Source organism: Sardina pilchardus, chromosome 6 (genome assembly GCF_963854185.1).
Source record: "Sardina pilchardus chromosome 6, fSarPil1.1, whole genome shotgun sequence".
NCBI lineage: Eukaryota > Metazoa > Chordata > Actinopteri > Clupeiformes > Clupeidae > Sardina > Sardina pilchardus.
In genome coordinates this window covers 16455076-16477733 of record NC_084999.1, presented here as the reverse complement: position 1 = coordinate 16477733, position 22658 = coordinate 16455076, and the positions used below count along the sequence as shown (strand labels likewise).

General features: G+C 41.8%; 3 protein-coding genes across 6 annotated transcripts; all 3 read left to right on the top strand.

Moving 5' to 3' along the window:
* Positions 1-226: 226 nt before the first annotated feature.
* Positions 227-11617, top strand: tyrobp (transmembrane immune signaling adaptor TYROBP). 3 transcript variants are annotated; one of them, XM_062538698.1, is made up of 6 exons: positions 227-243; positions 9742-9892; positions 10450-10470; positions 10617-10769; positions 10938-11005; positions 11121-11617. In XM_062538698.1, exons 2-6 carry the CDS (start codon positions 9847-9849, stop codon positions 11175-11177), a joined length of 345 nt encoding a protein of 114 aa, XP_062394682.1. In that variant the 5' UTR covers positions 227-243; positions 9742-9846; the 3' UTR covers positions 11178-11617. The 3 variants fall into 3 exon arrangements, with proteins under 3 accessions (XP_062394682.1, XP_062394681.1, XP_062394680.1); XM_062538697.1 differs by lacking the exon at positions 227-243 and adding an exon at positions 7584-7703; XM_062538696.1 differs by lacking the exon at positions 227-243 and having other exon boundaries at positions 7607-9892.
* hcst (hematopoietic cell signal transducer) lies at positions 3455-7464 on the top strand. Of its 2 annotated transcripts, none has more exons than XM_062538700.1 (5): positions 3455-3478; positions 3917-4036; positions 4272-4292; positions 5119-5259; positions 6657-7464. In XM_062538700.1, the coding sequence occupies exons 2-5, from the start codon at positions 3991-3993 to the stop codon at positions 6698-6700; spliced, it is 252 nt and encodes an 83-aa protein (XP_062394684.1). In that variant the 5' UTR covers positions 3455-3478; positions 3917-3990; the 3' UTR covers positions 6701-7464. The 2 variants fall into 2 exon arrangements, with proteins under 2 accessions (XP_062394684.1, XP_062394685.1); XM_062538701.1 differs by having other exon boundaries at positions 3460-3478; positions 3954-4036.
* Positions 11618-13665: 2048 nt separating the features above from the next.
* si:dkey-33i11.1 (B-cell receptor CD22) lies at positions 13666-22620 on the top strand. The gene is made up of 12 exons (XM_062537710.1): positions 13666-13750; positions 13929-13992; positions 14244-14600; positions 14932-15189; positions 15562-15831; positions 17550-17819; positions 18423-18692; positions 20366-20447; positions 20848-20896; positions 21131-21220; positions 21929-22071; positions 22403-22620. The coding sequence occupies exons 1-12, from the start codon at positions 13718-13720 to the stop codon at positions 22503-22505; spliced, it is 1989 nt and encodes a 662-aa protein (XP_062393694.1). The 5' UTR covers positions 13666-13717; the 3' UTR covers positions 22506-22620.
* The last annotated feature ends 38 nt before the right edge of the window (positions 22621-22658 follow it).

The window sequence follows — 22658 nt, the reverse complement described above, 5'->3', positions numbered from 1 at the left end:
AAAATTAGAAAATAAACGTTACATGAAAAACAAAATATTATTATTACCATATCACAACCATAGTATACCATATTTACACCTCCTATTCCCAACAGACATATACATACAAACATTACAACAAACAGACACCCCTGTGGACAATTGCCTGCACCCTTTGCCCTGGGACAGGTAGAAATACTGCCCCTACAGCGGCGCGCGCAGCCGCGCGGGAAGAGTCAAACCAGACCGGGAAGCAAGAAATGTGTGAGTAGGCAACATATGAGTTAGCCGGGGTTTTAGACAGAAACACGGAGTAAACGGCACATGAAATAGTGGGTACCGTAGTACTACACGTCATGGAAGTGGTAAAATATGAAGTCATAGGAAGTGACAAAAGAGTTTTGAGTGTGAGTGAAATCGCGGACTGACGGCGCTACAAACAAATTAACGCGAATGCGTTAATGGCGCACAGCTCTGCTACTATTCTCTGTCAGCACAATCGTCCGTGTTCACAAACAGTACATACAGTATAACATTGTGCATAAATAACAAATCCTTTAAGGCAGCGTATGGGTGTATGTACGTAGTGTGTAAACGTCCGTCCCTCTCTCGCTCTCACGGGTAATGCCATTCAAAGTCAATGCGGCGGTAACGCCATTCAAAGACAACGCGGGAGTGCGTAATGTTGTGCAAATCTGTTGAGGTGTTTTGCTCCTTGGAGTAAAATTCAGCAAATTGTGTGGACATTTTTATTTTAATGTGTAAACAATCGTAAAAAACGGTAAAGCTAAACACTGGTGCGGTCATGTTGGAACAGGACGTGACCATCCCCAAACTGTTCGTCAACAATCTCTTGATTAATGTTGAAGCTTTCAGAGTTCCTTTCACTGGAACAAGGGGCTAAGCCTACACAGGGATGGCCACTTCCTGATCCAACATGTCTGTGGTTTTGATAGCAGAGTTCAGGGTGTGATAATAGAGTTTCAATTTGACACAGATGTGAATGGTACATTACCTAGTGATGTGTAACGTGTGTGTGTAAAGTTTTGGCACAATGAGCGAAATTTTACAAAATGCATTTGTAATATTGCTTCTATTCATTAATGAACTTTTAACAGAAAATATTACATAATTAAACAAATATTTTTTTCCCTCTGCAATGGGTTATTGTGGCACTGGTATAAAGGCTTTGTTGTTAGTGTTTCTTTACTTTGTGCTCTTGCAAGAACTCTAGATTTCCAGGGTAGGCCTAGTGGCAACTTTGAAATCTTTCAAAGCTGATTTCCTTTCCAACCATACAAAAACATTAGTTTGCCTTTTAATTCTGTGAAAAGATCATCTGTCTTTCCCATCTGACCTGAAAGCATGCGCGTAGGAATCGGGGGGGGTTGCGGGGGACAGGACCCCCCCAATGTTGTACCCCCAGTTCCAAAAATAGGCTGCATATCAAAGAAAAGACTGAAATACATATTTTTTTAAGCGTCTTACAGAGGGCCATTAAAACTTCAGCAATAGGTTTCTATTTCTTGTGTGACTTATAATTTGCCCGCCTTTATTTAATAATATTAAAAAATTAGCCGCATGCTATGCACGTGCGGCATGGACCTCCTCCTTGCCCCCCCGCCACCCTAATGCTAACTACATTCCTACGCGCCTGCCTGAAAGGTACAATTCTCTTAATGAACCACTTTCTTCCTGGCTGTAGTGAAGAAAGTTCGAGCCCACTGGGTTTTATATGTACTGTATAGGAAGCGCCCTCTATCGATGGGCCGTATCATTACAGTCAATAAGGATCCGATCCAGATCACATTTTAATATTTGATGATTGATCTGTGGGCGGCACTGAGTGAGGAGTCAGAGTCGGAATCAGAGTGGGAGTACAACATTTTAGTGTGTCAATGGAGCACAGCTGTATTTAACTATGTCTTTACTGGCTCCAATGGTCTATCATCAACATACTAAATCCAAATCGGGTACCCAAAATACCACACTTTTACAGTTTTTTTCAATTGCTTACACGCAATTTTTCAAACCGAGTTCTTTTTAACAAAATTTAAGCACAGGTATCCAAAAGCTACACTCAGTTTGCATAATTCCTAGATTCTTTGCAAAATAAAACACTTCAGTCAAAACAAACACACTTCAGTCAAAACATACACACTTCAGTCAAAACATATACACATATTTGTAAAAATGCTATTAGTTGTCATTTAACAAACACAGTCCTCAATGATCAGACACTATTGCAGCCAGTTTCACACTGCAGTGATAAATGCAAAACGCATTTGTAAAAAGAAAAATTAGGAAATAGCATGTGCTCGAGTTTTGCCCAGACATCGTAATGTAAGGGATCATTTAGATGTCCAAAAAATAATGACAAACCCACAACATTCTTCATGATTAGTTCGACATAGGGAAAGTGTACATAAATAGGTCTATAAACTTGCACTTGCACTGTACAACACTGAAGACTGCTGTAGACTGAATATTTCAAGTATTTCTTTCAATACTTACAGTATTTCTAACCATAATCAGTTACAGTAATCAACCAACAATGAAATCAATTGAACAAATACTGTAAAATCTGTAGACAAACAAAAACTACTGCATAAAGTACATACACTTTGACTCTGAAGAGCAACTACTGCAAAAGCAACAAGACTGTATAGCACACCTGAGTGCTGCGTTTTCAATTTTGCACAGGTGTGCTTACACACCTGGTGGATGTGATAATCCAATTTGTTCATTAGTGTAGTCATTGGCAATCCGGGGCTTTGTAATGACAAGGAAGTAACCTCACAATCCTTATCTGTGTCTAAGGTGTGGAAATGTGTGTAGAGTTTTACAAATCACTGTGTGTAATGTTTTGCAAAAAGGGTGAAGCAGACATTGTGTGTAATCTGTGGAGGTGTTTTGCTCCTTGGAGTAAAATTTTGCTAATTGTGTGAAAAAAAATATTTTTGTGTGTAAACAATCGTAAAAAACTGTAAGACATTGGTTTTATCATGAGTAGTCTGAAATATAAAAGGTAGGGCATCTTCCTCTAGATGACAAGCTAGATGCCATCAAATTGAGGTTCACCAACCTTGCAGGTGCCTTATCATATTTTACTCGTTATCGTATTTTAGACTATTTGAGACTGTTTAAGACTGCGGTTGGCACTACAGCAAAACTACTAACTAGACTACGACTTCAAATTCACAGATTAATAATATAATTTCAAATTTGACCTATAACTGTATTTCACTAGGCCTACAATTTCTTTTACCATTCTATGTGTTGACCCTACACACACACACACACACATGAAAAAGGAAAGAACAACAGCAATTACAGTGATACATTAAATTGAAGTCTACTAGCACCAGTACTGTGAGTGTCTAGCCACATATCTACAGTTTGTTTGAGATGAGTATGCGTCCGTGGCAAGCTTTGCCTATTGCGTCACAAATGAAACTCTTCCACTGAACCCACAGTCAACTGGAACAGTCACCACAAGGTAAGATTATGACATGTTCTTCTATTGAGAGAGACTTATGCTGTTGGACTGCTAAAATATACAACACATTTCATATACTTGCCCTTCAACATGCCATTTTATTTCAAGACAATCCTTTTAAACTTTACCATGTACTGTACAGTATGTTGAAAGACCATGTTAAAGATCGTTTTTGTCTGTGGTAAACAGATTTCAGTGGACATGCTTGTCATGCCTCAGATGAGTTTTTGGCAAAAAAATAAAAATAAATAGCATGGTCATGTCTATATTTTGCATTGTAAATACAGAATATGTTGACATTTAAGAATCTGTTTCTAATGCTTTCCTTGTTCATAGTTTTGAAAAGATATTCTGTTCGATGAACAGGCACTTGAAGTTGTAACAGATTTACTGTAAGACTTCCAAATAGTTTTTGTTTTTTTCTTGGTTCATGTGTAGTCAAGACCTGGATACATTTAGGATTTTATCTAAATAGGTCGTTGTTCTAAAAGTGGTTCCAACGCTGACAGGAAATGTCAAGAAGTACGCTGCTGGTGTTGCTCCTACTTTGTGTGCAAGGTATGCAGTGTTTTCACACTTCCTTTTTAGCCATTTGAATTTTTGAGTTGTGAAAAACAGTAAAGAACCGTTAAGAAGTTGGTATACTGTATTTCAGTCTCTGTCCAATTTAAGTTGTAGATTAATCACATATTTTACTGTGTTATTTATTTGGCTGTTTTTATGTACGTTTTGTGATGTGCACAGTTGAATTGATTATTATATTTCTTTCTCCACTAATATGGCCACTTTGAAGAGGGAACTTTGGCTAATTCAGGTATGTCCTGGTATCCATAAAGCTACGTTTAATGAAATTGGTTTTCAATATCTATGAAAACATTTTTTTTTTTAGAATAAGTTTTCGTAACAGTCTTTTACTTAAAAGCTCTGTATCGACCTCTTTCAAATTAGATGTAGGTTTATATTGTTACATTACATTAAGAATTTCATTTTTATGTTTATAAACTGTTTCTAATGGACACCAGAAGGAACTGGTGATAGGCAATACATTTTCAGTTCCTCAAATTAAAGAACAGAAAGAAATTGAACAGATCTGGAAATAGTCCAGCAGTCTAATTCCTTTATCAATCATTTGTAATTGGCTTGACTTAGTAGAATAGAATTCATATTTGATGTGACTAGGACTTGGAAGCTATGTCTTTGTTCTCTCACAGTTCGTACTTAATTTGTATAGACAACATACCCTGTTACTAGGATAGCCCTAGTGTACTCCAATTTCCCCCAAATTGAATTAATATATTGAATAAATTAGACTGAGATGTGTAGGCCGAATAGGCCGAAACGCACCCGTCTTTTGACATCTTTTGTATTAATTAAATGAGCTAAAACATTAGAGTGCGTTTACTTTTTGTTTCATCATGTGTTTAATACAGGCATATTATGCATATGTGTAATGAAAATATCCTTCTTCATCGAATCAGATGAGCACGAGGGATGCCCACTGTAATGTTTATAATTGGCAAATCCACCTGATATAGCCTCACCAAAAAGTTGTGAGCATACTAATGAATGTCCTTAATACCACCGCATATGCCTTTAACATTTAAAGGGTGACAATCCTTTCCTTGCATCTGTCCCTGCAGCCTCAGTCCAGGAGAATGCCTGCTACAGAATTGAACCTGGGGTACTGGCAGGGGTGGTCATCAGTGACATCGTCCTGACCACGGCTATCGTCCTTATCACCTACTTCTGTGCAAGCCGGCGCAGCCGACAGACGGACAATGGTACAGTTATTCTTCATGTCTCTTATACTGTAATCTACAGGTGGTGGCACAGTAAAGGGTGTGCCCATTTTAGTTTGTGATTAATGTGAGTTTAAGAATCACTGCAGAGCAGAATAGAGTAGAATAAAGTCTAGTTTGAGTAGAGTCTTGTTCAAAGACATACTGTGTAGTGCAGGGTAGTTTCCTTTGAACAGCCGAGTGTGATCTGCAACTAGGTCATCCTCCAGTCTGAACCGAAGTGGTCAGGTGTAGTTTTTTTTCAGTATATAGCAATATAGGTGACTAGTAAGTGGGTGGGAGATATACAATTATATGATTGTATGCATATGACAAAATACTGTACAACATCGAAACGTCATTTTTTAAAAACATTAAATAACTATTTGAGCGGAACTACAACTGGTGCTATGTGCAAAATCAAAATGACATTAAGGTAAAGAGCAGGAGCTTTGCTGAGCGAGTAAGAAACCACAAAAGGAAAGAGTGCCCCCCCGCTATTTCCTCTCACATAGCTTTTGTTTTCTTCACAGCTGCACATCCCATCAATAAAAACTACATGTATGAAATAGACACTGTTTCAACTTATACTACACATGACTTTTTAAACTAAATGGTGTAAATACATATATATTATATTTTTTATATGTAAAAATATGATATATTGATCAGACATGACAGTGAAGAAAGTGACAGGAAGTGAGTGGGGGAGACAGGGTGGAATCGGGAAATGACTTGAGTTGGATTCACTCCTGGGTCCCCATGGGCAGCCAGACCCAAACATGGCATGGAGGCTACAGCCCACCCACACCACAGTGCCTCAGACTATACACTACTGAGTGCTGTAGGTGCTGACATGGTGCTCCCCACTATAGTTCCTACCATCAACTGTAGGTGTCAATGCAGAAAAGAGTGAGTGGTTGTGTCTAGGCTAGCATTGTTAGCCAAAGGTGTTTAGGCTTGTTGGAGGCTCTTCAAGAGAACAATTCTGCACTGTTGTTGTTGTTGTTGTTGCTATTTGAATACAATGAAAACAAGGTTTGACTGACTTTATGTGTCAGTTAAACTGACAAATTATATATCTAGACATAGAAATTGATATACTACACCTGAGTTAGTGTATCACAGAGTTAGTATACCGCACATACAGGTAAAACATAAATACCAGGATGTAAAGTCTCTGTGCAAGTGTTTGGAAACATTGTCTCCCAGAAGTTTATGACTGTCTCTCGGAAATTTCAGGACCGATAAAATAGAGAAGTTACTTACTGTAGAAACATGGACTTCAGTAATGCGGTATTCAATGTGATGGCATGTGTTCATTAGAAGCAGACCTTTCACTTTCTTGCCTTGTACTTTCTTGCCTTTTACTGAGGTGCTTTTTTTTTTTACGTCAACAGCTGAAAAGGTCTACATGAATGTCAGAGCCAACTGCAAGAAGTAGGACAATGGGGCACACCAGAACAGTAAACAGTACATGATTCACCATTGCCTTTGTACATTACACATCAAAAATGACTTCACATCCACACACGGATGCCCTGCACTGGATTATGCACCATGGTGGACACAAATGCATCCATTCCTCTCAGGCCCTTAGTGGTTCTACGCATCTTTGCTCCAGAGAATTGTTGCCGACTGCAAATGCATATGAGTCATAGCTGTATCTGTACTAGTGTGTCGTGTGCCATCACTTGGATTCCTGCTTTAGATAGTTGAGAGACACGCTGTGGGGAATCATACAGTGGTAAGAATGGTTTCTTGTGGCTTACCTTTGTTGTTGTTCATGTATCATGGCATTGGGTTAGCAGTGTTGTTAAAATCAAATATGAAAATATAGTGAGCAAAAGTGGATTTATACCAGTGCTTAGCTTGATCTCTCTATGTTTAGCTATGCTATACAATATTTTCAAAAAGATTGGTCGGGTTGCTGTCTATTAAGAGGTCAGTGATTTTGTCGGTAATACTGTACACAGCATGGCCCATGGCCAAACATTTTTCATTTAAAGAAAGATATGCTCCTGGTTTTGCTATGCTTATTTTAAGTGATATTAATATACTATAAATATTTTAGAATATGCCATGAATTCAACAAGTATCTTGGATTGATTCACAGATTTTCATTCATATTTGGGTAGTTGTTTAGTTTACCTAATGCAAACTTTCCCCTGTTTCATCACAGTCAGATAAATATAATTGCCTATTCCATTGTGTGTGTGTGTCTGTGTGTGTGTGTGTGTGTGTGTGCATGAAAATTAGGAAAGGAACTTTGCACCATGACTAGATGAGTGTTCATAATGGAATGGAATGTCCCTGTTATTTTGGTGTTTAAAACAGGAACATGGTGTCTGGATAGAAAAAAAAAAAAATCCTCACAAAACAAGACATACTGCATAGTGGTGCGTAATATGAGGTGATAAGGAAGAATTAAGTGAAATAAGAATAATGTGAGTATCAGGAACATTTCAATGACATTACAGCAACAAAGATTTGCAAGGTATGCATGCATGCTGCGCTTCTTAATCTGAAAAGAAAATATATGAAAGAACTATGTTCCATGGATGTAGGAGGAAGTAAGTATTAAATGTGTCATATGTTTCCGGTGAATTCAGTGAATGTTTCCAATGCAGTTATTCAAAGCAAACATTGTGAATGAAATTTGCCCGTGAGTGACAATACCAGTACTCTCCGGTAAGGTCATCTGGAGTTTATGCTTTGCCATGCAAAACAAACAAACAAACAAATAAACATATTACTGAGACACAACTGAGGTGTCCCTTTGCCAGTAAGACATATAAATGCATATAAAAATGTTTGCAAAACGATAGATAAAATTTGAGTTAAAGTGGTTCTTCATGCCCTATGGCTAAACATTTACTGTGTAGGCTGCTGCTTCTCCGTCAGGTTTCTTTATCACAGCACGGTAAATGAGCTAATTGGTGAAATCATCTAGAGAACAAATAAATGGTAGGGCTTTTACTTTCTGAAGCCCAGTTTGCTATCTTAGTCTATCTATGTCAAGTGGCTTTCAATCTGAAGTAGTAGGCCTATTGAGGCCTTTTTAACAGACAGGCGACTTATCGGTGAAAGCTGGACTGAACTTCAGAGCTTAGTGTTGAAGACCACTGCAGACTGCAGGTCACCACAAGCTGAATTTGCACGGAACAGAGAGTGTGATGGTGGTCGGAGAAAGGAAATGGCCCAAGCGAGAGTGCCTCTGTTTGACGAGAAACACCTCTGTGTGAAGAAGAATTATCATTATCTCATAAGTGTAGACATTCATAAGGTCGTGGTGGCCATCTTTCAACAACACCCTCTTAAATTAGGGTAAACAAAAGCACATGCTTAGGGTGAGGACTTCAGAGCAAGCTGGTGCAAATGGTCATTATCTCCAGGTTTGAGACGTCAAAGATTTAAAAAAGTAATTGTTACAATATTTGACATACAGTAGGCCTACATACTGTTGCATCTTTTTTTTTTCCTCTTCAAAAAATAGGCTACACAAACTAGTTTCAATTGAACTCTTGTGTGGTGATTTGTAGATATATTTTTAAATATGAAGTGACCATTTAGTATTTATGAAAAAAAAAACATCTCGGAAACCCCTGGAGTACCACTAGATAGAGTCCGCATACCACCAGCTCAGATTGAGAACCACTGTTGTTGAAAATAGAGCAGGGTTTTTCAAAGCGTGTGCCGGGGGACCCTGGGTTGCCGTGACACATGCTCAGGGGTGATGCGGAATAGTCCAAGGCTTGATCATTTATTGACATATTTTTTAAAGGAAATAAGCCTTAATATCAATTTTAAAATGCAGTTGTGATAGAGATACAGATGTTTTATGCACTTTAGTTGAAGGCCTATTCCTGATACTTCTGTTCATATTCTGTTCACTATTTTCATTCGTTTTATTCGTTCATTTGAATAAAACTAAAATGAGATCAACCTCACTTTCACATAGTAATGCTATGATTAAAAAAGCAGTTATGGCCTATCCAACATATCACAAGGGTAAATAAAGTGGCTTGGAAGTACAAATAATTCTCAAAGGAGGTTGAGAGTAAAAAGTGCAAAAATAGGGGTACTGTGGATGGGTACTATGGGTGCCGTCAGCCAGAAACCAACTTTAAATGCAGTTTCTTTTCCCCCCCTATGTACAAAACCAGTGTTTCAATAGGCTCCCACTAACCACGAGAAATGTGAAGGTAAAGAATCATGTAGAAGTGAGATTAGACAAGAGCATCAGTTTCATTATGACAGGCACACTCCTAACCAAGATTGAGGTATGGCTACTCTAGCTGTGTGTGTGTGTGTGTGTGTGTGTGTCCGTCAGGAGAGGAAAGAGAAACTGAGGCAGTTCCTCCTCTGTCAACTCCCCTCTGCTAGAGCACACACCCACTTCACCCTCCAACACACACACGCACACACAGTCCACCATCTCACACGCTGACTAGATTCCTCTTTGGACTTCCCTCCTCACTCTAGCATCCAGCATCATCCCCACTGGACGACCGACACCGGATCTGACTCCTTGACCGTTTGTCCGCACGTCTCTGTAAGCCAGTCGGACTCCTCTGGTCTGGTCTGAGTATGAGCAGAGGCATCTGTATTGTGGCGCCACTGATGAAAATGTTCGGTGAGTACTGTAGGCTACCTGTCAAGTGTGCCATCCAGAATATTGGCTACCGTAGCAAGTCTTTCTCTTTGGCGTGTCTGTATGTGTGTTTATGTGTGTGTGTGTGTGTGTGTGTGTGTGTGTGTGTGTGTGTGTGAGAGAGAGAGAGAGAGAGTGTGTGTGTGGGTGGTTGAATGATGACCGTTTCACAGGGTCTCATCACCCCTTGCGCAGGTTTGTGATGGGTGAGATGGTGATTGTTGTTTGGTCTGTTTGAGCTGACATGCCTGAAACTGTCTGCAGTGACAGCATTGTGTGTGTCAATAGATGTTTCGATGTTTTTTTTCCACGTTAAGCTCAGAGATGTATAATGTTTAAAGGTGTGAACAGGAAATAACATTTATCATAGGGTTTTTTATGGTCAGCATGTCGGAGGAAATGGCACCGCTTTCCCCCGAAGCTGTATAAAGCTTTTCTTTATGAACTTATGTATAAACATTGAGTCTATAATAGTCCTTTTACTGAATTATAAAAGTGAGTCTATCAATCTATAATATATTGATTTCCTTTTATTGCAGGTCAAGTGTCTGGGAAACAAGGTATGTGTGCGCATGTGTGTTTATACATATGTATGTGGGGTGTTAGTGTGTAACTATGAGTAAGATCCTAATGAATTAAGAATAAATGACCGCTTAAGATCCTTTTCAAAGTATAAGAGTATAAGAATATGTACCCGTCGCTACAGACTGTGGCCAGTGCTACCAGGTCGATATCAGCATTGTGGTGGCCCTCATTTCCTGTGACATCCTCCTGACGGTCCTGATCGCCCTCTCTGTCTACTGCTGCGTGTCCCGTCAGAGGAGAAGAACTGTTCTGCATCCACAGCCAAGCGATGCAGGTGTTTGTCTTCATTTGTTTTTATTTCAGTGTCTGAAATAATGCACCCACTGTACTGTATTTATGAGCGTATTGATTGAATGAGAGAGAGGTTAATGAGAATTATGACAATGAGCAGCAGTGAATGATCTTGTTCTGTTGTTTTGCTCATGACCACTTCTGTTCTCAGGTAAAGGTAAACAGCTCACTTCTTCAAAAAAGACCAAAAAACCCGAAGTCACAGAGTCGCCATACCAGGTACCTGTTCAGTCAGTGAAGTCGAGTCTATATCAGTCTGTGGTTTAAAAAAAGTGAGGTGTCTAGTCTGCTTCCCCCCAATAATTTTTTTCTCACATTCATGATTGTGTTGTAGGAGCTGTATGGCGTCCAGTCAGACATTTACAATGATCTGAGACAGTATCGGAAATGACTCTTCTTCTTCTGTGCAATCCTGAAGACGTTCTCACTGGAAGATTGTTTTAAGACAAAGAGATGGAACACCCTGGATGTTGAGTCAATGTGGCACCTTGTAAATAGTATTTATTTGTCGACTTGAAGTAGAGCAGGGTCTGCTATCAGCCCCCTTGTCACTTTTAACTCATTAATAACCAGCCTCCACTTTCATAGCTTGGAGGGCTACACAGAGCACTAAACAGTCTGCAGAAAGTTATTTTGGCAGAGCTAATTAAAGTTTTCACTTGCTTACCTAATGTATTCTTTTGTACAGTTTGTATACAATTTGTAATTTTGTTCAATAAACTACAAATATTGTTTGAAATAATGTAATGTAGTCCAAGTGATCGCATATATTTTGTCCGTGTGTTTATATCATATTATATTATATAAACAAAATAAACTGTTATTTCAGTCCATATGCCTACTATATTATATGCATCAATGTACTAACAATTTACAGAATTTATGTATATGATAGATGTAGGGGTTTTGCTAGTGTTACTTTTTAGTCCGTTGAGTTGAGGGCTGCAGGCCCTAAAGTCGCCCACTCCTCTCCCTGCCCAGTAGAGGAGCTGAGGGTGTCTGCTGCCTCTGGTCTTGGTCACAAGTTGGTGTGTCTCATGCAGATACAAGGGCTTTGGTTTTCCCCCACTGGAAACTTCAGTCAACAGTTCAAATGAATCACGTTTGAGCGCATTTAGCCAAATGCCTCACATGTCTGATGGCTATTTTGAGACGGAGGGACATATTCCAAGCTCTTTAAATCATTACATGTTCCTGTGTTTCTACAGATTTTGTGTAAAATATACATTTTATTGTATTTACTGTCTTTGTCAACATCTGTTTTAGTTATTTGAATGTCAAACATTATCTTCTGGATTGACTATTCTGATGCAATTGTTACTAAAATGGAAATACATTTTGGACATTCTGAACAGACTGAAGGGAAACAGATATTATTCCGTTGTCATTCAGTAACTGCTGACAACAAACTGATTTTTCTTCTGCTTTTACATTTCACATTGCTGGCTTATCTAGAACTCTGACAAGAGATGCAAGTGCATGACCAAATAGTCACTTAGAGATGGACATTCTATTGTCTGTACTTCTAGCTTTAAAGATGAGAGATTAAAATGGTTTCGGCAATGAGGAGGATTACCCATAACGACTCACCACAGTATGGGTTTCCCCTCCATAATTCTTCAGATGTCCTGTACCAAAGAACAGGCAGAAATGGGGAATAATTGATCAAGCTGTCATGACAACACAAACAATGTGCGTATATCAAGGAAACTTTACTGGAACATCATCCTTTAGCTAGAGCAACCATAGAGCAACCATCGCAAAGCAACCATCGCAAAGAGCTCTATTTGTTCCCAATACACTTCTGAATCTGACGTTGGACACAAATCAAATGTTTTCTTTTATGGTGTTTTATCTAGTTCACATCATTTGCACATGCTCTAATGTGTGATTTCTTAGAACACTTAACACTTATGGTGAAGTTCTAGACCTAGAGCGAAACCAAAAGAATCAATGCTATCCAGAATCCAGAATCTAGACCATCCAGGCAGTCAGACAGTGTCATCTCAACATCCCACTGTGTCTATGCTGAGATGAGAGCTAGACTTCATGTAGTGAAACAGTGCAATCTGATGTTATCACTCTTGCCTTTGTATCTTCTGTACTTTCATGTTATTGTGAGGGCCGTCTTGTATCAGTTATCTGTTATAGCCTGTGGCGTGAGATGCTCAGAAACACAACAGAGACTCCTCAGACCACGCAGCACCTGCAGGCGTTCCAGATAAGGTGAGCGTGCTCACAGAAAAAGCCCTGCTAATCTACACACCATATCTTTGTCTACAATAAGCACAAAACCAGAGCGTTGGAGTCTATTGGGTTTCATTTTAGGGATGGTTTGACCATTGACCTTTTCCAGTTGAGTTTGTGCGGTGCTTCTTGTAAATACTGCAAAATGATCCTTGCTCCGTGTTACTGTTTTTAATCAATGTCTATTTATTTGGACTGATGATAGAACATTATTTTTTGTGTGTGTGTGAAGTTGAGTGGACCCCTGGTAGGCCCTCTCCTCCCTCTCTGCACATGAAGTTGTGGATGTCAGTCACAGTGCACAGCCTTCTGAGGTGGCTCGAGTGTGTGGTGGCGCTGTGTGCCTGTGTGCGTGCGTGCGTGCGTGTGTGTGTGTGTGTGTGTGGGGGGGGGGGGGGGGGGGGGGGGTAAAGACAGGAGGTCGAGTTTCATGTGAGGGAGACAGCTCTGCCCGGGAGACAGTGAGGAACAGAACCAGAGAGAGAGAGAAAGAGAGAGAGAGGCAGAGAGAGAGAGAAAGAGTGAGTGCGTGGGAGATGCAGTGTCCACTCTCACCCACATTCACTTCCCTATCTGAATTTGGATTTAATTGGTTTTCCCACTCATCTTTACATTCGGGTGCCAGCCTCTGAGCCACGGAGCGCTTGTGTGTGTGTGGAACTCTGGACTGGCGTCGTGGTGCGTATGGAACGCGAGGGAGGACATCGGGAGAACCAGGTACTGTACTTCAGTGTTCAAGGGTGCAAGTGAATGTCTGATTGAATGTCAAGCTATAAGGATACATTTATATGTAGTATGTACTGATCATGATGCTCTAATGAGTCCAGTGATGATCCTGTACTTTTTGGAAGTCTAATGTCACTTTTGTTCTGTTTTGCTGCCTTGGTTGTTGTAGAGCTTTAGCTTGAAGATGTGGATAGGTGTCTTGATGATGACTGTCTTCACCTGTGATTTGCCAGGTATGGAATATTTATGACGTTTCATTCTGTTTTTTGCGTGTGTGCTGAATGCACCTAGTGCGTCTCTACATCCTGGTGAAATGTCGCAGGTGTCCTTGTATTCCAACACAGATTGCGTATCGATCTGTTATTTTTACCGGCGTCAGCCGAGCGATCAGCAGCATCCCTCTAGACTGAGCACAGATTGCTAGCTTCACTGACCCTCTGTGTGTGTGTGTGTGTGTGTTTGTGTGTGTGTCTGTCTTTGCTAGGCGTCAGAGCCAGCAAGTGGGTAGTGACCTTCTCCAGGAAGGACATCTGCGTTTGGGCCGGAACCACGGTAACGCTCCCCTGTCGCTATGACTACCCATCGGGCTACAACGTGAGAAAAGTGATGTGGTTTCACATCTCGGCCGAGGACCGCAGGGAGTACGCCTACCACACAGACCTCGGCGTGGTCAGCCCCTCCTTCAGAGACCGGGTCAAGTACATGGGGGGATACAAAAGGTGCAGCCTACAGCTCACCAACGTGAAGCTCAGCGATGCGGGCCAATACCACTTCAGATTTGAGTCCGACTACCAACATGGTCGGTGGACGTCGCCCGATGTTGTCACTCTATCGGTCACAGGTGAGTCAGCTATAGGAGCCATCTTATGATCTCAAATCCCAGGTGGCAGGAACTTGTTGTATCATGGGTCCAAGCCTGTTGGATACAATACTGTTGTGAACATATCAGTTCTAAGTGAGAAAAGAACGCCTTGTATATACAGTATTATTATTACAATCCACCACTGTTTGACAGCTCACGTCTGTCACAAGAAGAAACTATCAAATAGAATTGCACCACAACTTTCTGCATCACATCTTGTACAAATCTGTGACTGTGATTTGTGGCAAAATCGTTTAGCTATTATTGATCCCTCGAAAAGGCAACTGAAAGTGTCTGTGTTTTGTGGCAGAGCTGCAGGTACAGGTGCACCCAGCCAGGGCAGGGAACCTGTTTGCCGCGGGGGAGACGGTCTACATGAAGTGCCTGGCCAGGGGGTGTGCAGCGGCGGGGAAGACCTTCACCCTCCTCAGGAACGGGGTCAGTTTGGGGTCGTCGGAGAAGGCCTCCACCATCAAAAACTTCAACAGCCAGCACACCGGCACGTACAACTGCCGACTAATCCCGCCACAGAACGTGCTGTCACCAGGGATCAGTCTGGCTTTAGGATGTGAGTAGAGTAAAGTAAAAACTAGCACAGCACCACTATTTAAGACAATCCTTAATGTAGCTTTTCTAGTGGTGTGTACTGTATGTGGAGTATGTATGGGAGAAATGGTAAAACTGATGCTATTTACAGTACTGTATATGACTTTGACCGATATAAGTGTTCATACAAGTTCAATTTACGTTGTTTAAATGAATTACTAAATAATCAAATGTTTATTCTAAACACTGTTAGAACTAGAAAACAATTCTTGTGCAACTCCGGCAGATATTCTTTCTAAATCTCTCTGTCTCTGTCTCTGTCTCTGTCTCTGTCTCTGTCTCTCTCTCTCTCTCTCTCTCTCTCTCTCTCTCTTTAACTCTCACTGTACTGTAGATTCCCCCCGTTCCACCAAGGTGGACATCATTCCCCCAGGGGCCATAGCGGAGGGCGGCTCGGCGACTCTGACGTGCAGCAGTGACGCCGCTCCTGCGGTGGAGAGCTTCGCCTGGTTCAAAGAGGGCGAGAGCGGCAGCCTGCCGGACAGCTTCAAGCCGCAGCTGCGCCTGTGGCGGCTGGAGTACTCGGACCACGGCGCCTACTTCTGCGTGGCGCGCAACGCGCTGGGCACCGAGCGCTCCAGACCCACCCTGCTCAACGTCACCTGTAAGCCTCCGAGCCAATCGGCACGGGAGAACACCACCATAGAGGGGGCACATCACCATATACAGTACACCACCATATAGTGGTCACTTATTACAAAATATACATCACTTCACAGGCTGGTACAAGGCCTTAGTGCAGTTATTCTATATGTTGTTATGAGATGTGCCTGGCATTATACTATTATTACGGTTAAGTTCAGGGATGGGGTACCTTCTATCTGCCCCCCTGTCATCTCTGCCCTACTGGGCCAGTGGCCAGTGGGACCTTGTATTAGTCCAGGCCTGCATGTGTCTCTGTGTGTGTACCTGAGTGTATACAGTATGTGCACCTGTGAGCATACTGTGGATGTGTGTGTGTATGTAGGTGTGTAGGTGTGTGTGTGTGTGTGTGTGTGTGTGTGTGTGTGTGTGTGTGTGTGTGTGTATGTGTGTGTGTGTATGTAGTAGGTGTGTAGGTGTGTGTGTGTGTGTGTGTGTTGTGTGTGTGTGTGTGTGTGTGTGTGTGTGTGTGTGTGTGTGTGTGTAGGTGTGTGTGTGTGTGTGTGTGTGTGTGTAGGTGTGTGTGTAGGTGTGTGTGTGTAGGTGTGTGTAGGTGTGTGTGTAGGTGTGTGTAGGTGTGTGTAGGTGTGTGTAGGTGTGTGTAGGTGTGTGTGTGTGTGTGTGTGTGTGTGTGTGTGTGTGTGTGTGTGTGTGTGTGTGTGTGTGTGTGTGTGTGTAGGTGTGTGTGTAGGTGTGTGTAGGTGTGTGTAGGTGTGTGTGTGTGTGTGTGTAGGTGTGTGTAGGGGTGTGTGTGTGTGTGTGTGTGTGTGTGTGTGTGTGTATGTGTGTGTGTGTGTGTGTGCCTGGGTGTATGTATGTGGGTTTGCACAAGTCTGCATCACAGACCTAGCATGCTTGGGTGACACCCAAATATTGTCGTACACATCCGTAATTGTATGTGTCTGTGTGTGCCTGTGTGTTTCTTTGTGTGTATGTGCCTGCATGCATGTGTGTGTGTGTGTGTGTGTGTGTGTGTGTGTGTGTGTGTGTATGTGTGTGTGTGTGGTTGTGGTTGTGAGAGCCTATATGTAAGTGTGTGTGAGTGTGCACATGTGTGCCACTATATGTGTGTCTATACAAATGTATGTGTGTGTTGTATATTTGTATTTCTCTCTCTCTCTCTCTCTCTCTCTCTCTCTTTGTGTGTGTGTGTGTGTGTGTGTTTGTGTGCGTGTGAATTTCCAGAGCAGTTATTTAGTTGGTAAAGTTTGCGGTAGTAACTCTTTTCACAGGAAATTCCTCTCCATTCTTAGGTGTTGACCTGACTTGTGTTGGTGCTATTTAAATGCACCCTGTGGTTAGGTGCACAGCCCTACATGCAGGATAGTGTCTGTGGTGAGATGCCTCTTATCTGTGCGTGCATCTCTCATTCCCTGGCAATCATTGATTGACACCAAGGTGCAAAGAATCAGATGCATCTAGCATCTGTGCTACGTTAATGGTTTTAGGCTAATGTGTGCTAGTGTGTGAGCACCTCACTGTGTGTTCACTGTGTGCTGTGTGTGTTCAATCATTTGGTTAAATTGGGTTAAATGCAGAGAACGAATTTGCGGACACGGGATCAAAAAAGGATTTATGCTATACTTATAATGTATATGTTACGTATAATAGGCTAATAAAGACTAAATAAGCCCTTTGACAGTACCTATAACATTTTCTACATTGCCCTCTGTTCTTCAGACGCTCCCAAGAACACTAAGATTCTCATCAGTCCGAAAGGGGACATCATGGAGGGCTACTCAGTAAACTTGACCTGCAGCACCAGAGCCAACCCTCCTGCGGCCAGGTACGCCTGGTTCAAGGCCAACGCAGGGCAGCCCTGGACCAAGTGGTCGTCGCAGAACCTGTCCCTCCCCAGCGTCCGCTCGGCCCACAGCGGGAAGTACCACTGCACCGTGTGGAACGAGTTCGGCCAGCAGACGTCGCCGATCGTGTCCCTGGCTGTGCTGTGTGAGTTGTTGTTGTTGCTGCACTGTGTGTCGGTGATGCTCCACAAGCCAAAATAGATGCTTACGAATGACCGTATTTGGTATTGGCAATTGACCACAGCCGTTCTGTTTTCCTGTTTCAGTGTTTTGAGTCTGAGAAAAAACTAGGGCAAAATAACACCTCTTGTGATGTGTGAGATGAAATGAGTTAGTCACAGTTGACAGTTTTGAAAATGTTTTTTTTTTTTGTCTTATCGCCACTGCCCAAATGTACTCTTCAAACACTTCCACATCTCCTTGAAGTGGTGGTCTAGGTGTGCTGACTCAGTTTCTCCTGTTTGGTTGGGCAGACGTCTGCCTGCCTCACCTTTGCTCCAGATCTGTTTCGAGATACTCCAAGTGAAAGCAAAGCTCTCCTCACGCCAACCTTGAGCAAGTCATCAATCAATGGCACAGAGCCCCTCTCTCCTCTGTTCTGTCTCCTCTGTTCATACTCTCTCACACATTCTATACACCTCTCTTTCGCATGTGAAACCTCACACTCGTTCCTCTCTACACTACCTATCATGCTCCTCTTCTTTTTCTTTTAATGGTTTTCATCCCTCTCTCCTCTCTCTTCCTCAAGACGCACCCAAGAACACCTCGGTCTGGGCGCGTCCGTCCAACGTGATCGACGCGGGCGGCTCGCTGACCCTGACGTGCAGCAGCCAGGCCAACCCGGCGGTGGAGAACTACACCTGGTACCGGATCAATGCCGCTGACGCCTGGGAAACCCGATCGGGCCCCAGCTACACCATCGCTGAGGTCAGCCCCCGAGCCAGCGGCCAGTACTACTGCGAGGCCCGCAACCGCATCGGCACCCACAGCTCCCCGGTGCTCACTGTCCGGGTGCGAGGTCAGGACAGTAGACACTTGCATGTACACTCTGTGCACACACACACACACACACACACACACACACACACACACACACACACACACATATATACACACACACACACACATGAATGTGTCATAAACATTACAAACAAGGCATTAACATTTATGGCGTAACGCTTCTGTCATTAAGTGTCATTTCCTTCATGTGTCATGACAGTGTCATGTCACTCTTCTGTAGATACCTTCAAGTAAAGGATTACTATCATAATTCTGTTTTCTTTTTCCAGCTACAGTAGTATATTCCTATTTCATGTTAATTTGATCAAGTAGCCTACACTGTGTCTTTTCTTGCAGTCTTGCATTCCTTTTTTTGGACTTCTCTCTATCTAGTTTGCTGACATAAGTTCTCCTCACTGAGATGAACTGAAATAACCGGCCTCCTTATATCCATCTTCTTTGTTTTCCGTAATGCAATCATCCGTAGACGCATTGAGCAATGTGATCCATGTGAGGCTCTGAGTCACTAATGTCACTTACCCTTTGTAAGTTTTGGGTCATTGGAGTTCAGATCTGATTCTGACCTTTGGATGCTCAAATGAGTAATCTGTGAACTTGGCACAGCAAGAAACAAAGAGGAGGCGAGGAAATTATTTGATGTCATGTCTAGTCTGAAGTTTAGCGTTGTGCAAACATCGTCAGACCCATGTGGAATTCTAGTGACCTCGGTGACTTCTCTTTAGATGCTATAAGCACATTTTTGGCATCACCTCTTACACTCTAGTTCTTGTATTTCTGTTGTTGTTGTTGTTGTTGTTGTTGTTGTTGTGTTTGTCAGTGCAATAGAGAAGTTAGCAGGTCATTATGGACCAAAGTATTTGGATGTTTTGGTGGCTGTTAAGACGCGTAATAAATGTAACTTGTCTAAAAATGTGTGGAAAATATATTGGTAAGGCTATTTGTACACCTGTTACAATTATCAGTGAATGCTAATTAGTACCCCAATGCACACAGCAATGTGTTCTATTAACACCCTGTCTGGTACAAACCTCAATGTATGCTATTGGCACGCCTGTGCATGTCTTTATGTGGCACAGTTTGTGAATTGCTCAGCGGTGTGGCTTAAACTATTTGTACCGGGGTTGCTAATAGACATTCTGAATAATGTATGATATTTGCACCCCTGGTACAATTAGCAATATACAGTATATTATTCATACCCTGGTGTATAGCAACATGTGCTCTTTACATGCTGGTGCACTAGTTGCTGCGATCAGAACCTGCATTTGAGAACTTCAACTTGCGCGCATTCTCTGCAGAGATGTTGGTACACTAACACTTCTACTTATCTTTGCCAAAATGTCTCCTACGTTTATGTCCATGCTGCTAACTGTTGTGTCAAAACCACAACATTTCTGTTAACTAACAAACTCACCGAACAAACATTATGAAAATAAAACACATTTTTTCCACCTCAAAGTTCATTTGAACAGATAGAATTCAGAATTCTTCACTTTCCAATGACGAAAGAATATCCGCCATGTTTTTTGTGCATGCAAGCAACATGTTTCTGTTGTTACATCATGGGGTGTGAATTGCTCAACTGTGTGGCCAGGGCAGGAAACATATGCATAAAATGCTCCTCAGAAGAAGCAGGGGTCTTGACTGTGCCCTGTGCGTGTTGACTGACAGGTCGACTGAAGGTGATAGCTCTTGCCTCTGCCATGGGAGTGTCTGTGGGGCTCATCTCTCTCACCGTGGCTGTCATGATCAGGTGACTTTACTCCCTCTCTCTTTATTGGTTGCGCTATACGGCTACAGCATATGATGCATTTTGTAGCTATCTCCAGCCAGTTGTGCATTGCTGTTGAATCCTGCACATTCCTGGTTCCAGAAAGTAAAAGTCCTGCCATATATTCTTTCTACCTGTGCACGTCACACAGGGGATATCACTAATGATCTGATCTACCTGGCTGCTAATTAGGATGAGCTGGTTTACTAAATGGTTGGATCACATACTTGTCAGGACTTTTACTCTCTGAACCTGGGATGTCCACCTCTGATTGCCCATTGTTGGAGGTTCCTAAACCTATAGCACAAGAGCATGAATATGTTTGTATAGCCGAAGTATTAAAAGCTGATATGCTTTTCTATGCATTTGGCTCATTCCACAGCAAGAACATGCACAGGGTGGACCCGGAGCACCACGGCCAGATCAAAACAGTGAGTGACATTCTTAGTCTCCTGTTCAGAACGATCACGCTGAAATATCAAATGAAATATGAGAAAGGTATTAGATATGAGACATAATATGAGAGAATAAAGTGTGATACATACAGCTGTAAACTTCACTGGGTGAAACGTTTTGTGGATGCTTCGTTTTTGCTGTGTAAAGTTGAGTGTATGAGTATGTTCTTCCTGAGATGTCATGCCTTTTGTTTTGACCTTCAACCCCAGCGAAGGTCAACAGTGATGCCTGAGACACTATTCTACGAGTGCCCACAGGACTCCTTTCAGCTCAGGAGTTCCAAGATGACCGACATCCCGGTAAGTTCACCGACAGCCACAACAACAAGATGATGATTTTCCTGCACTCTGATTTGTCATTCCATTTGCCCTGCGGTCACATGGATCAATTAAATTAAAATAAGACTTTTGAAAATTGCTTTCAAAATTATCTTTAAAAAGGGACAGAATGCACTTTTTTGTGTTTAAACAAGTCTTAATGGTTGCACAACATTCTCAGGGGTTTTAATACATTTTTAGACTGTATTTGCCAATTTCACTACCCAAAAAATGTCAGGTGGCGCAACCAAAGCAAAATCCCCCTTCTTTCTTTTTTTCCACCAGACATTTTGAGGGTTTAAGATTACAAAACATACAGCATATATAATTGTGTGATAAACAGACAATATGTTCATATTACAGTTTTTATAGAATAAAATGATGCTTGTTATGAATCATTTAAAATTATTTTGAACCAAAGTAATGGACTTTGACACAGAAATCTGAATGTCACCTCATTGGCCCACCTGTGTGTGTGTATCTGTCTGTCTGTGTCTGTGTCTGTGTGTGTGTGTGTGTGTGTGTGTGTGTGTGTGTGTGTGTGTGTGTGTGTGTGTGTGTGTCTGTGTCTGTGTCTGTGTCTTTGTCTTTGTCTTTGTCTGTGTCTGTGTCTGTGTCTGTGTCTGTGTCTGTGTCTGTGTCTGTGTCTGTGTGTGTGTGTGTGTGTGTGTGTGTGTGTTTCTTTCACAGGAGGAGCCAGAGGAGTCTTGCGATGACACTGAGAGCATGGACAGCCTGCACCCATCCATCGTGCCCTTGACAGAGGTCACCCAGAGCACCGAGGATGACGGCAAGCTCAATTACATCACCGTTCATTACTCTAGAATGCCCAGGTGAGGTCAGGGGTCAACATAAGGATATCTACATATAGCAACATTCTGATTTCATGATCTCATGGAGCTGTATTCAGTATTTTGGTTCAACATTATGAGATTTGCTTAAAAATATGTATAAAATATCTAAAATTACATTTCTGATGTAATGTTGATGATATGGCCAAGATGTTGTTATGTTGCTTGAAATCCTGATCACAAACACCTGTAAACATCATTTTAATACAAAGTAAAGCGTATATGGTATAGTACAGTATGTGTTTCATATAATCTTTAGTTTTGTCAGCAGTGAGGCTGTGAAATGAAATTACATTTTGTTTGTTTACCTCAGTTTGGACCAGGTGCAGATCACTCATCTACCACTAGATGGCAATAAAGGCAGCAGGGATCGATCTAATGTCATTTACTCCGTCCTATCCAATGAGCAGCCATGAAGTTACTGCTTAGATGCACAACTATTTGATAATAACACCCACATTCATTTCCTTGTTCAGACTGAATATCAACTTGTATCTCCCTTCACCTACAAGTTGTGTACATGGTAAAAATGACCACACAAAATAAGATTAAAGATTAAAGTAAGTTTA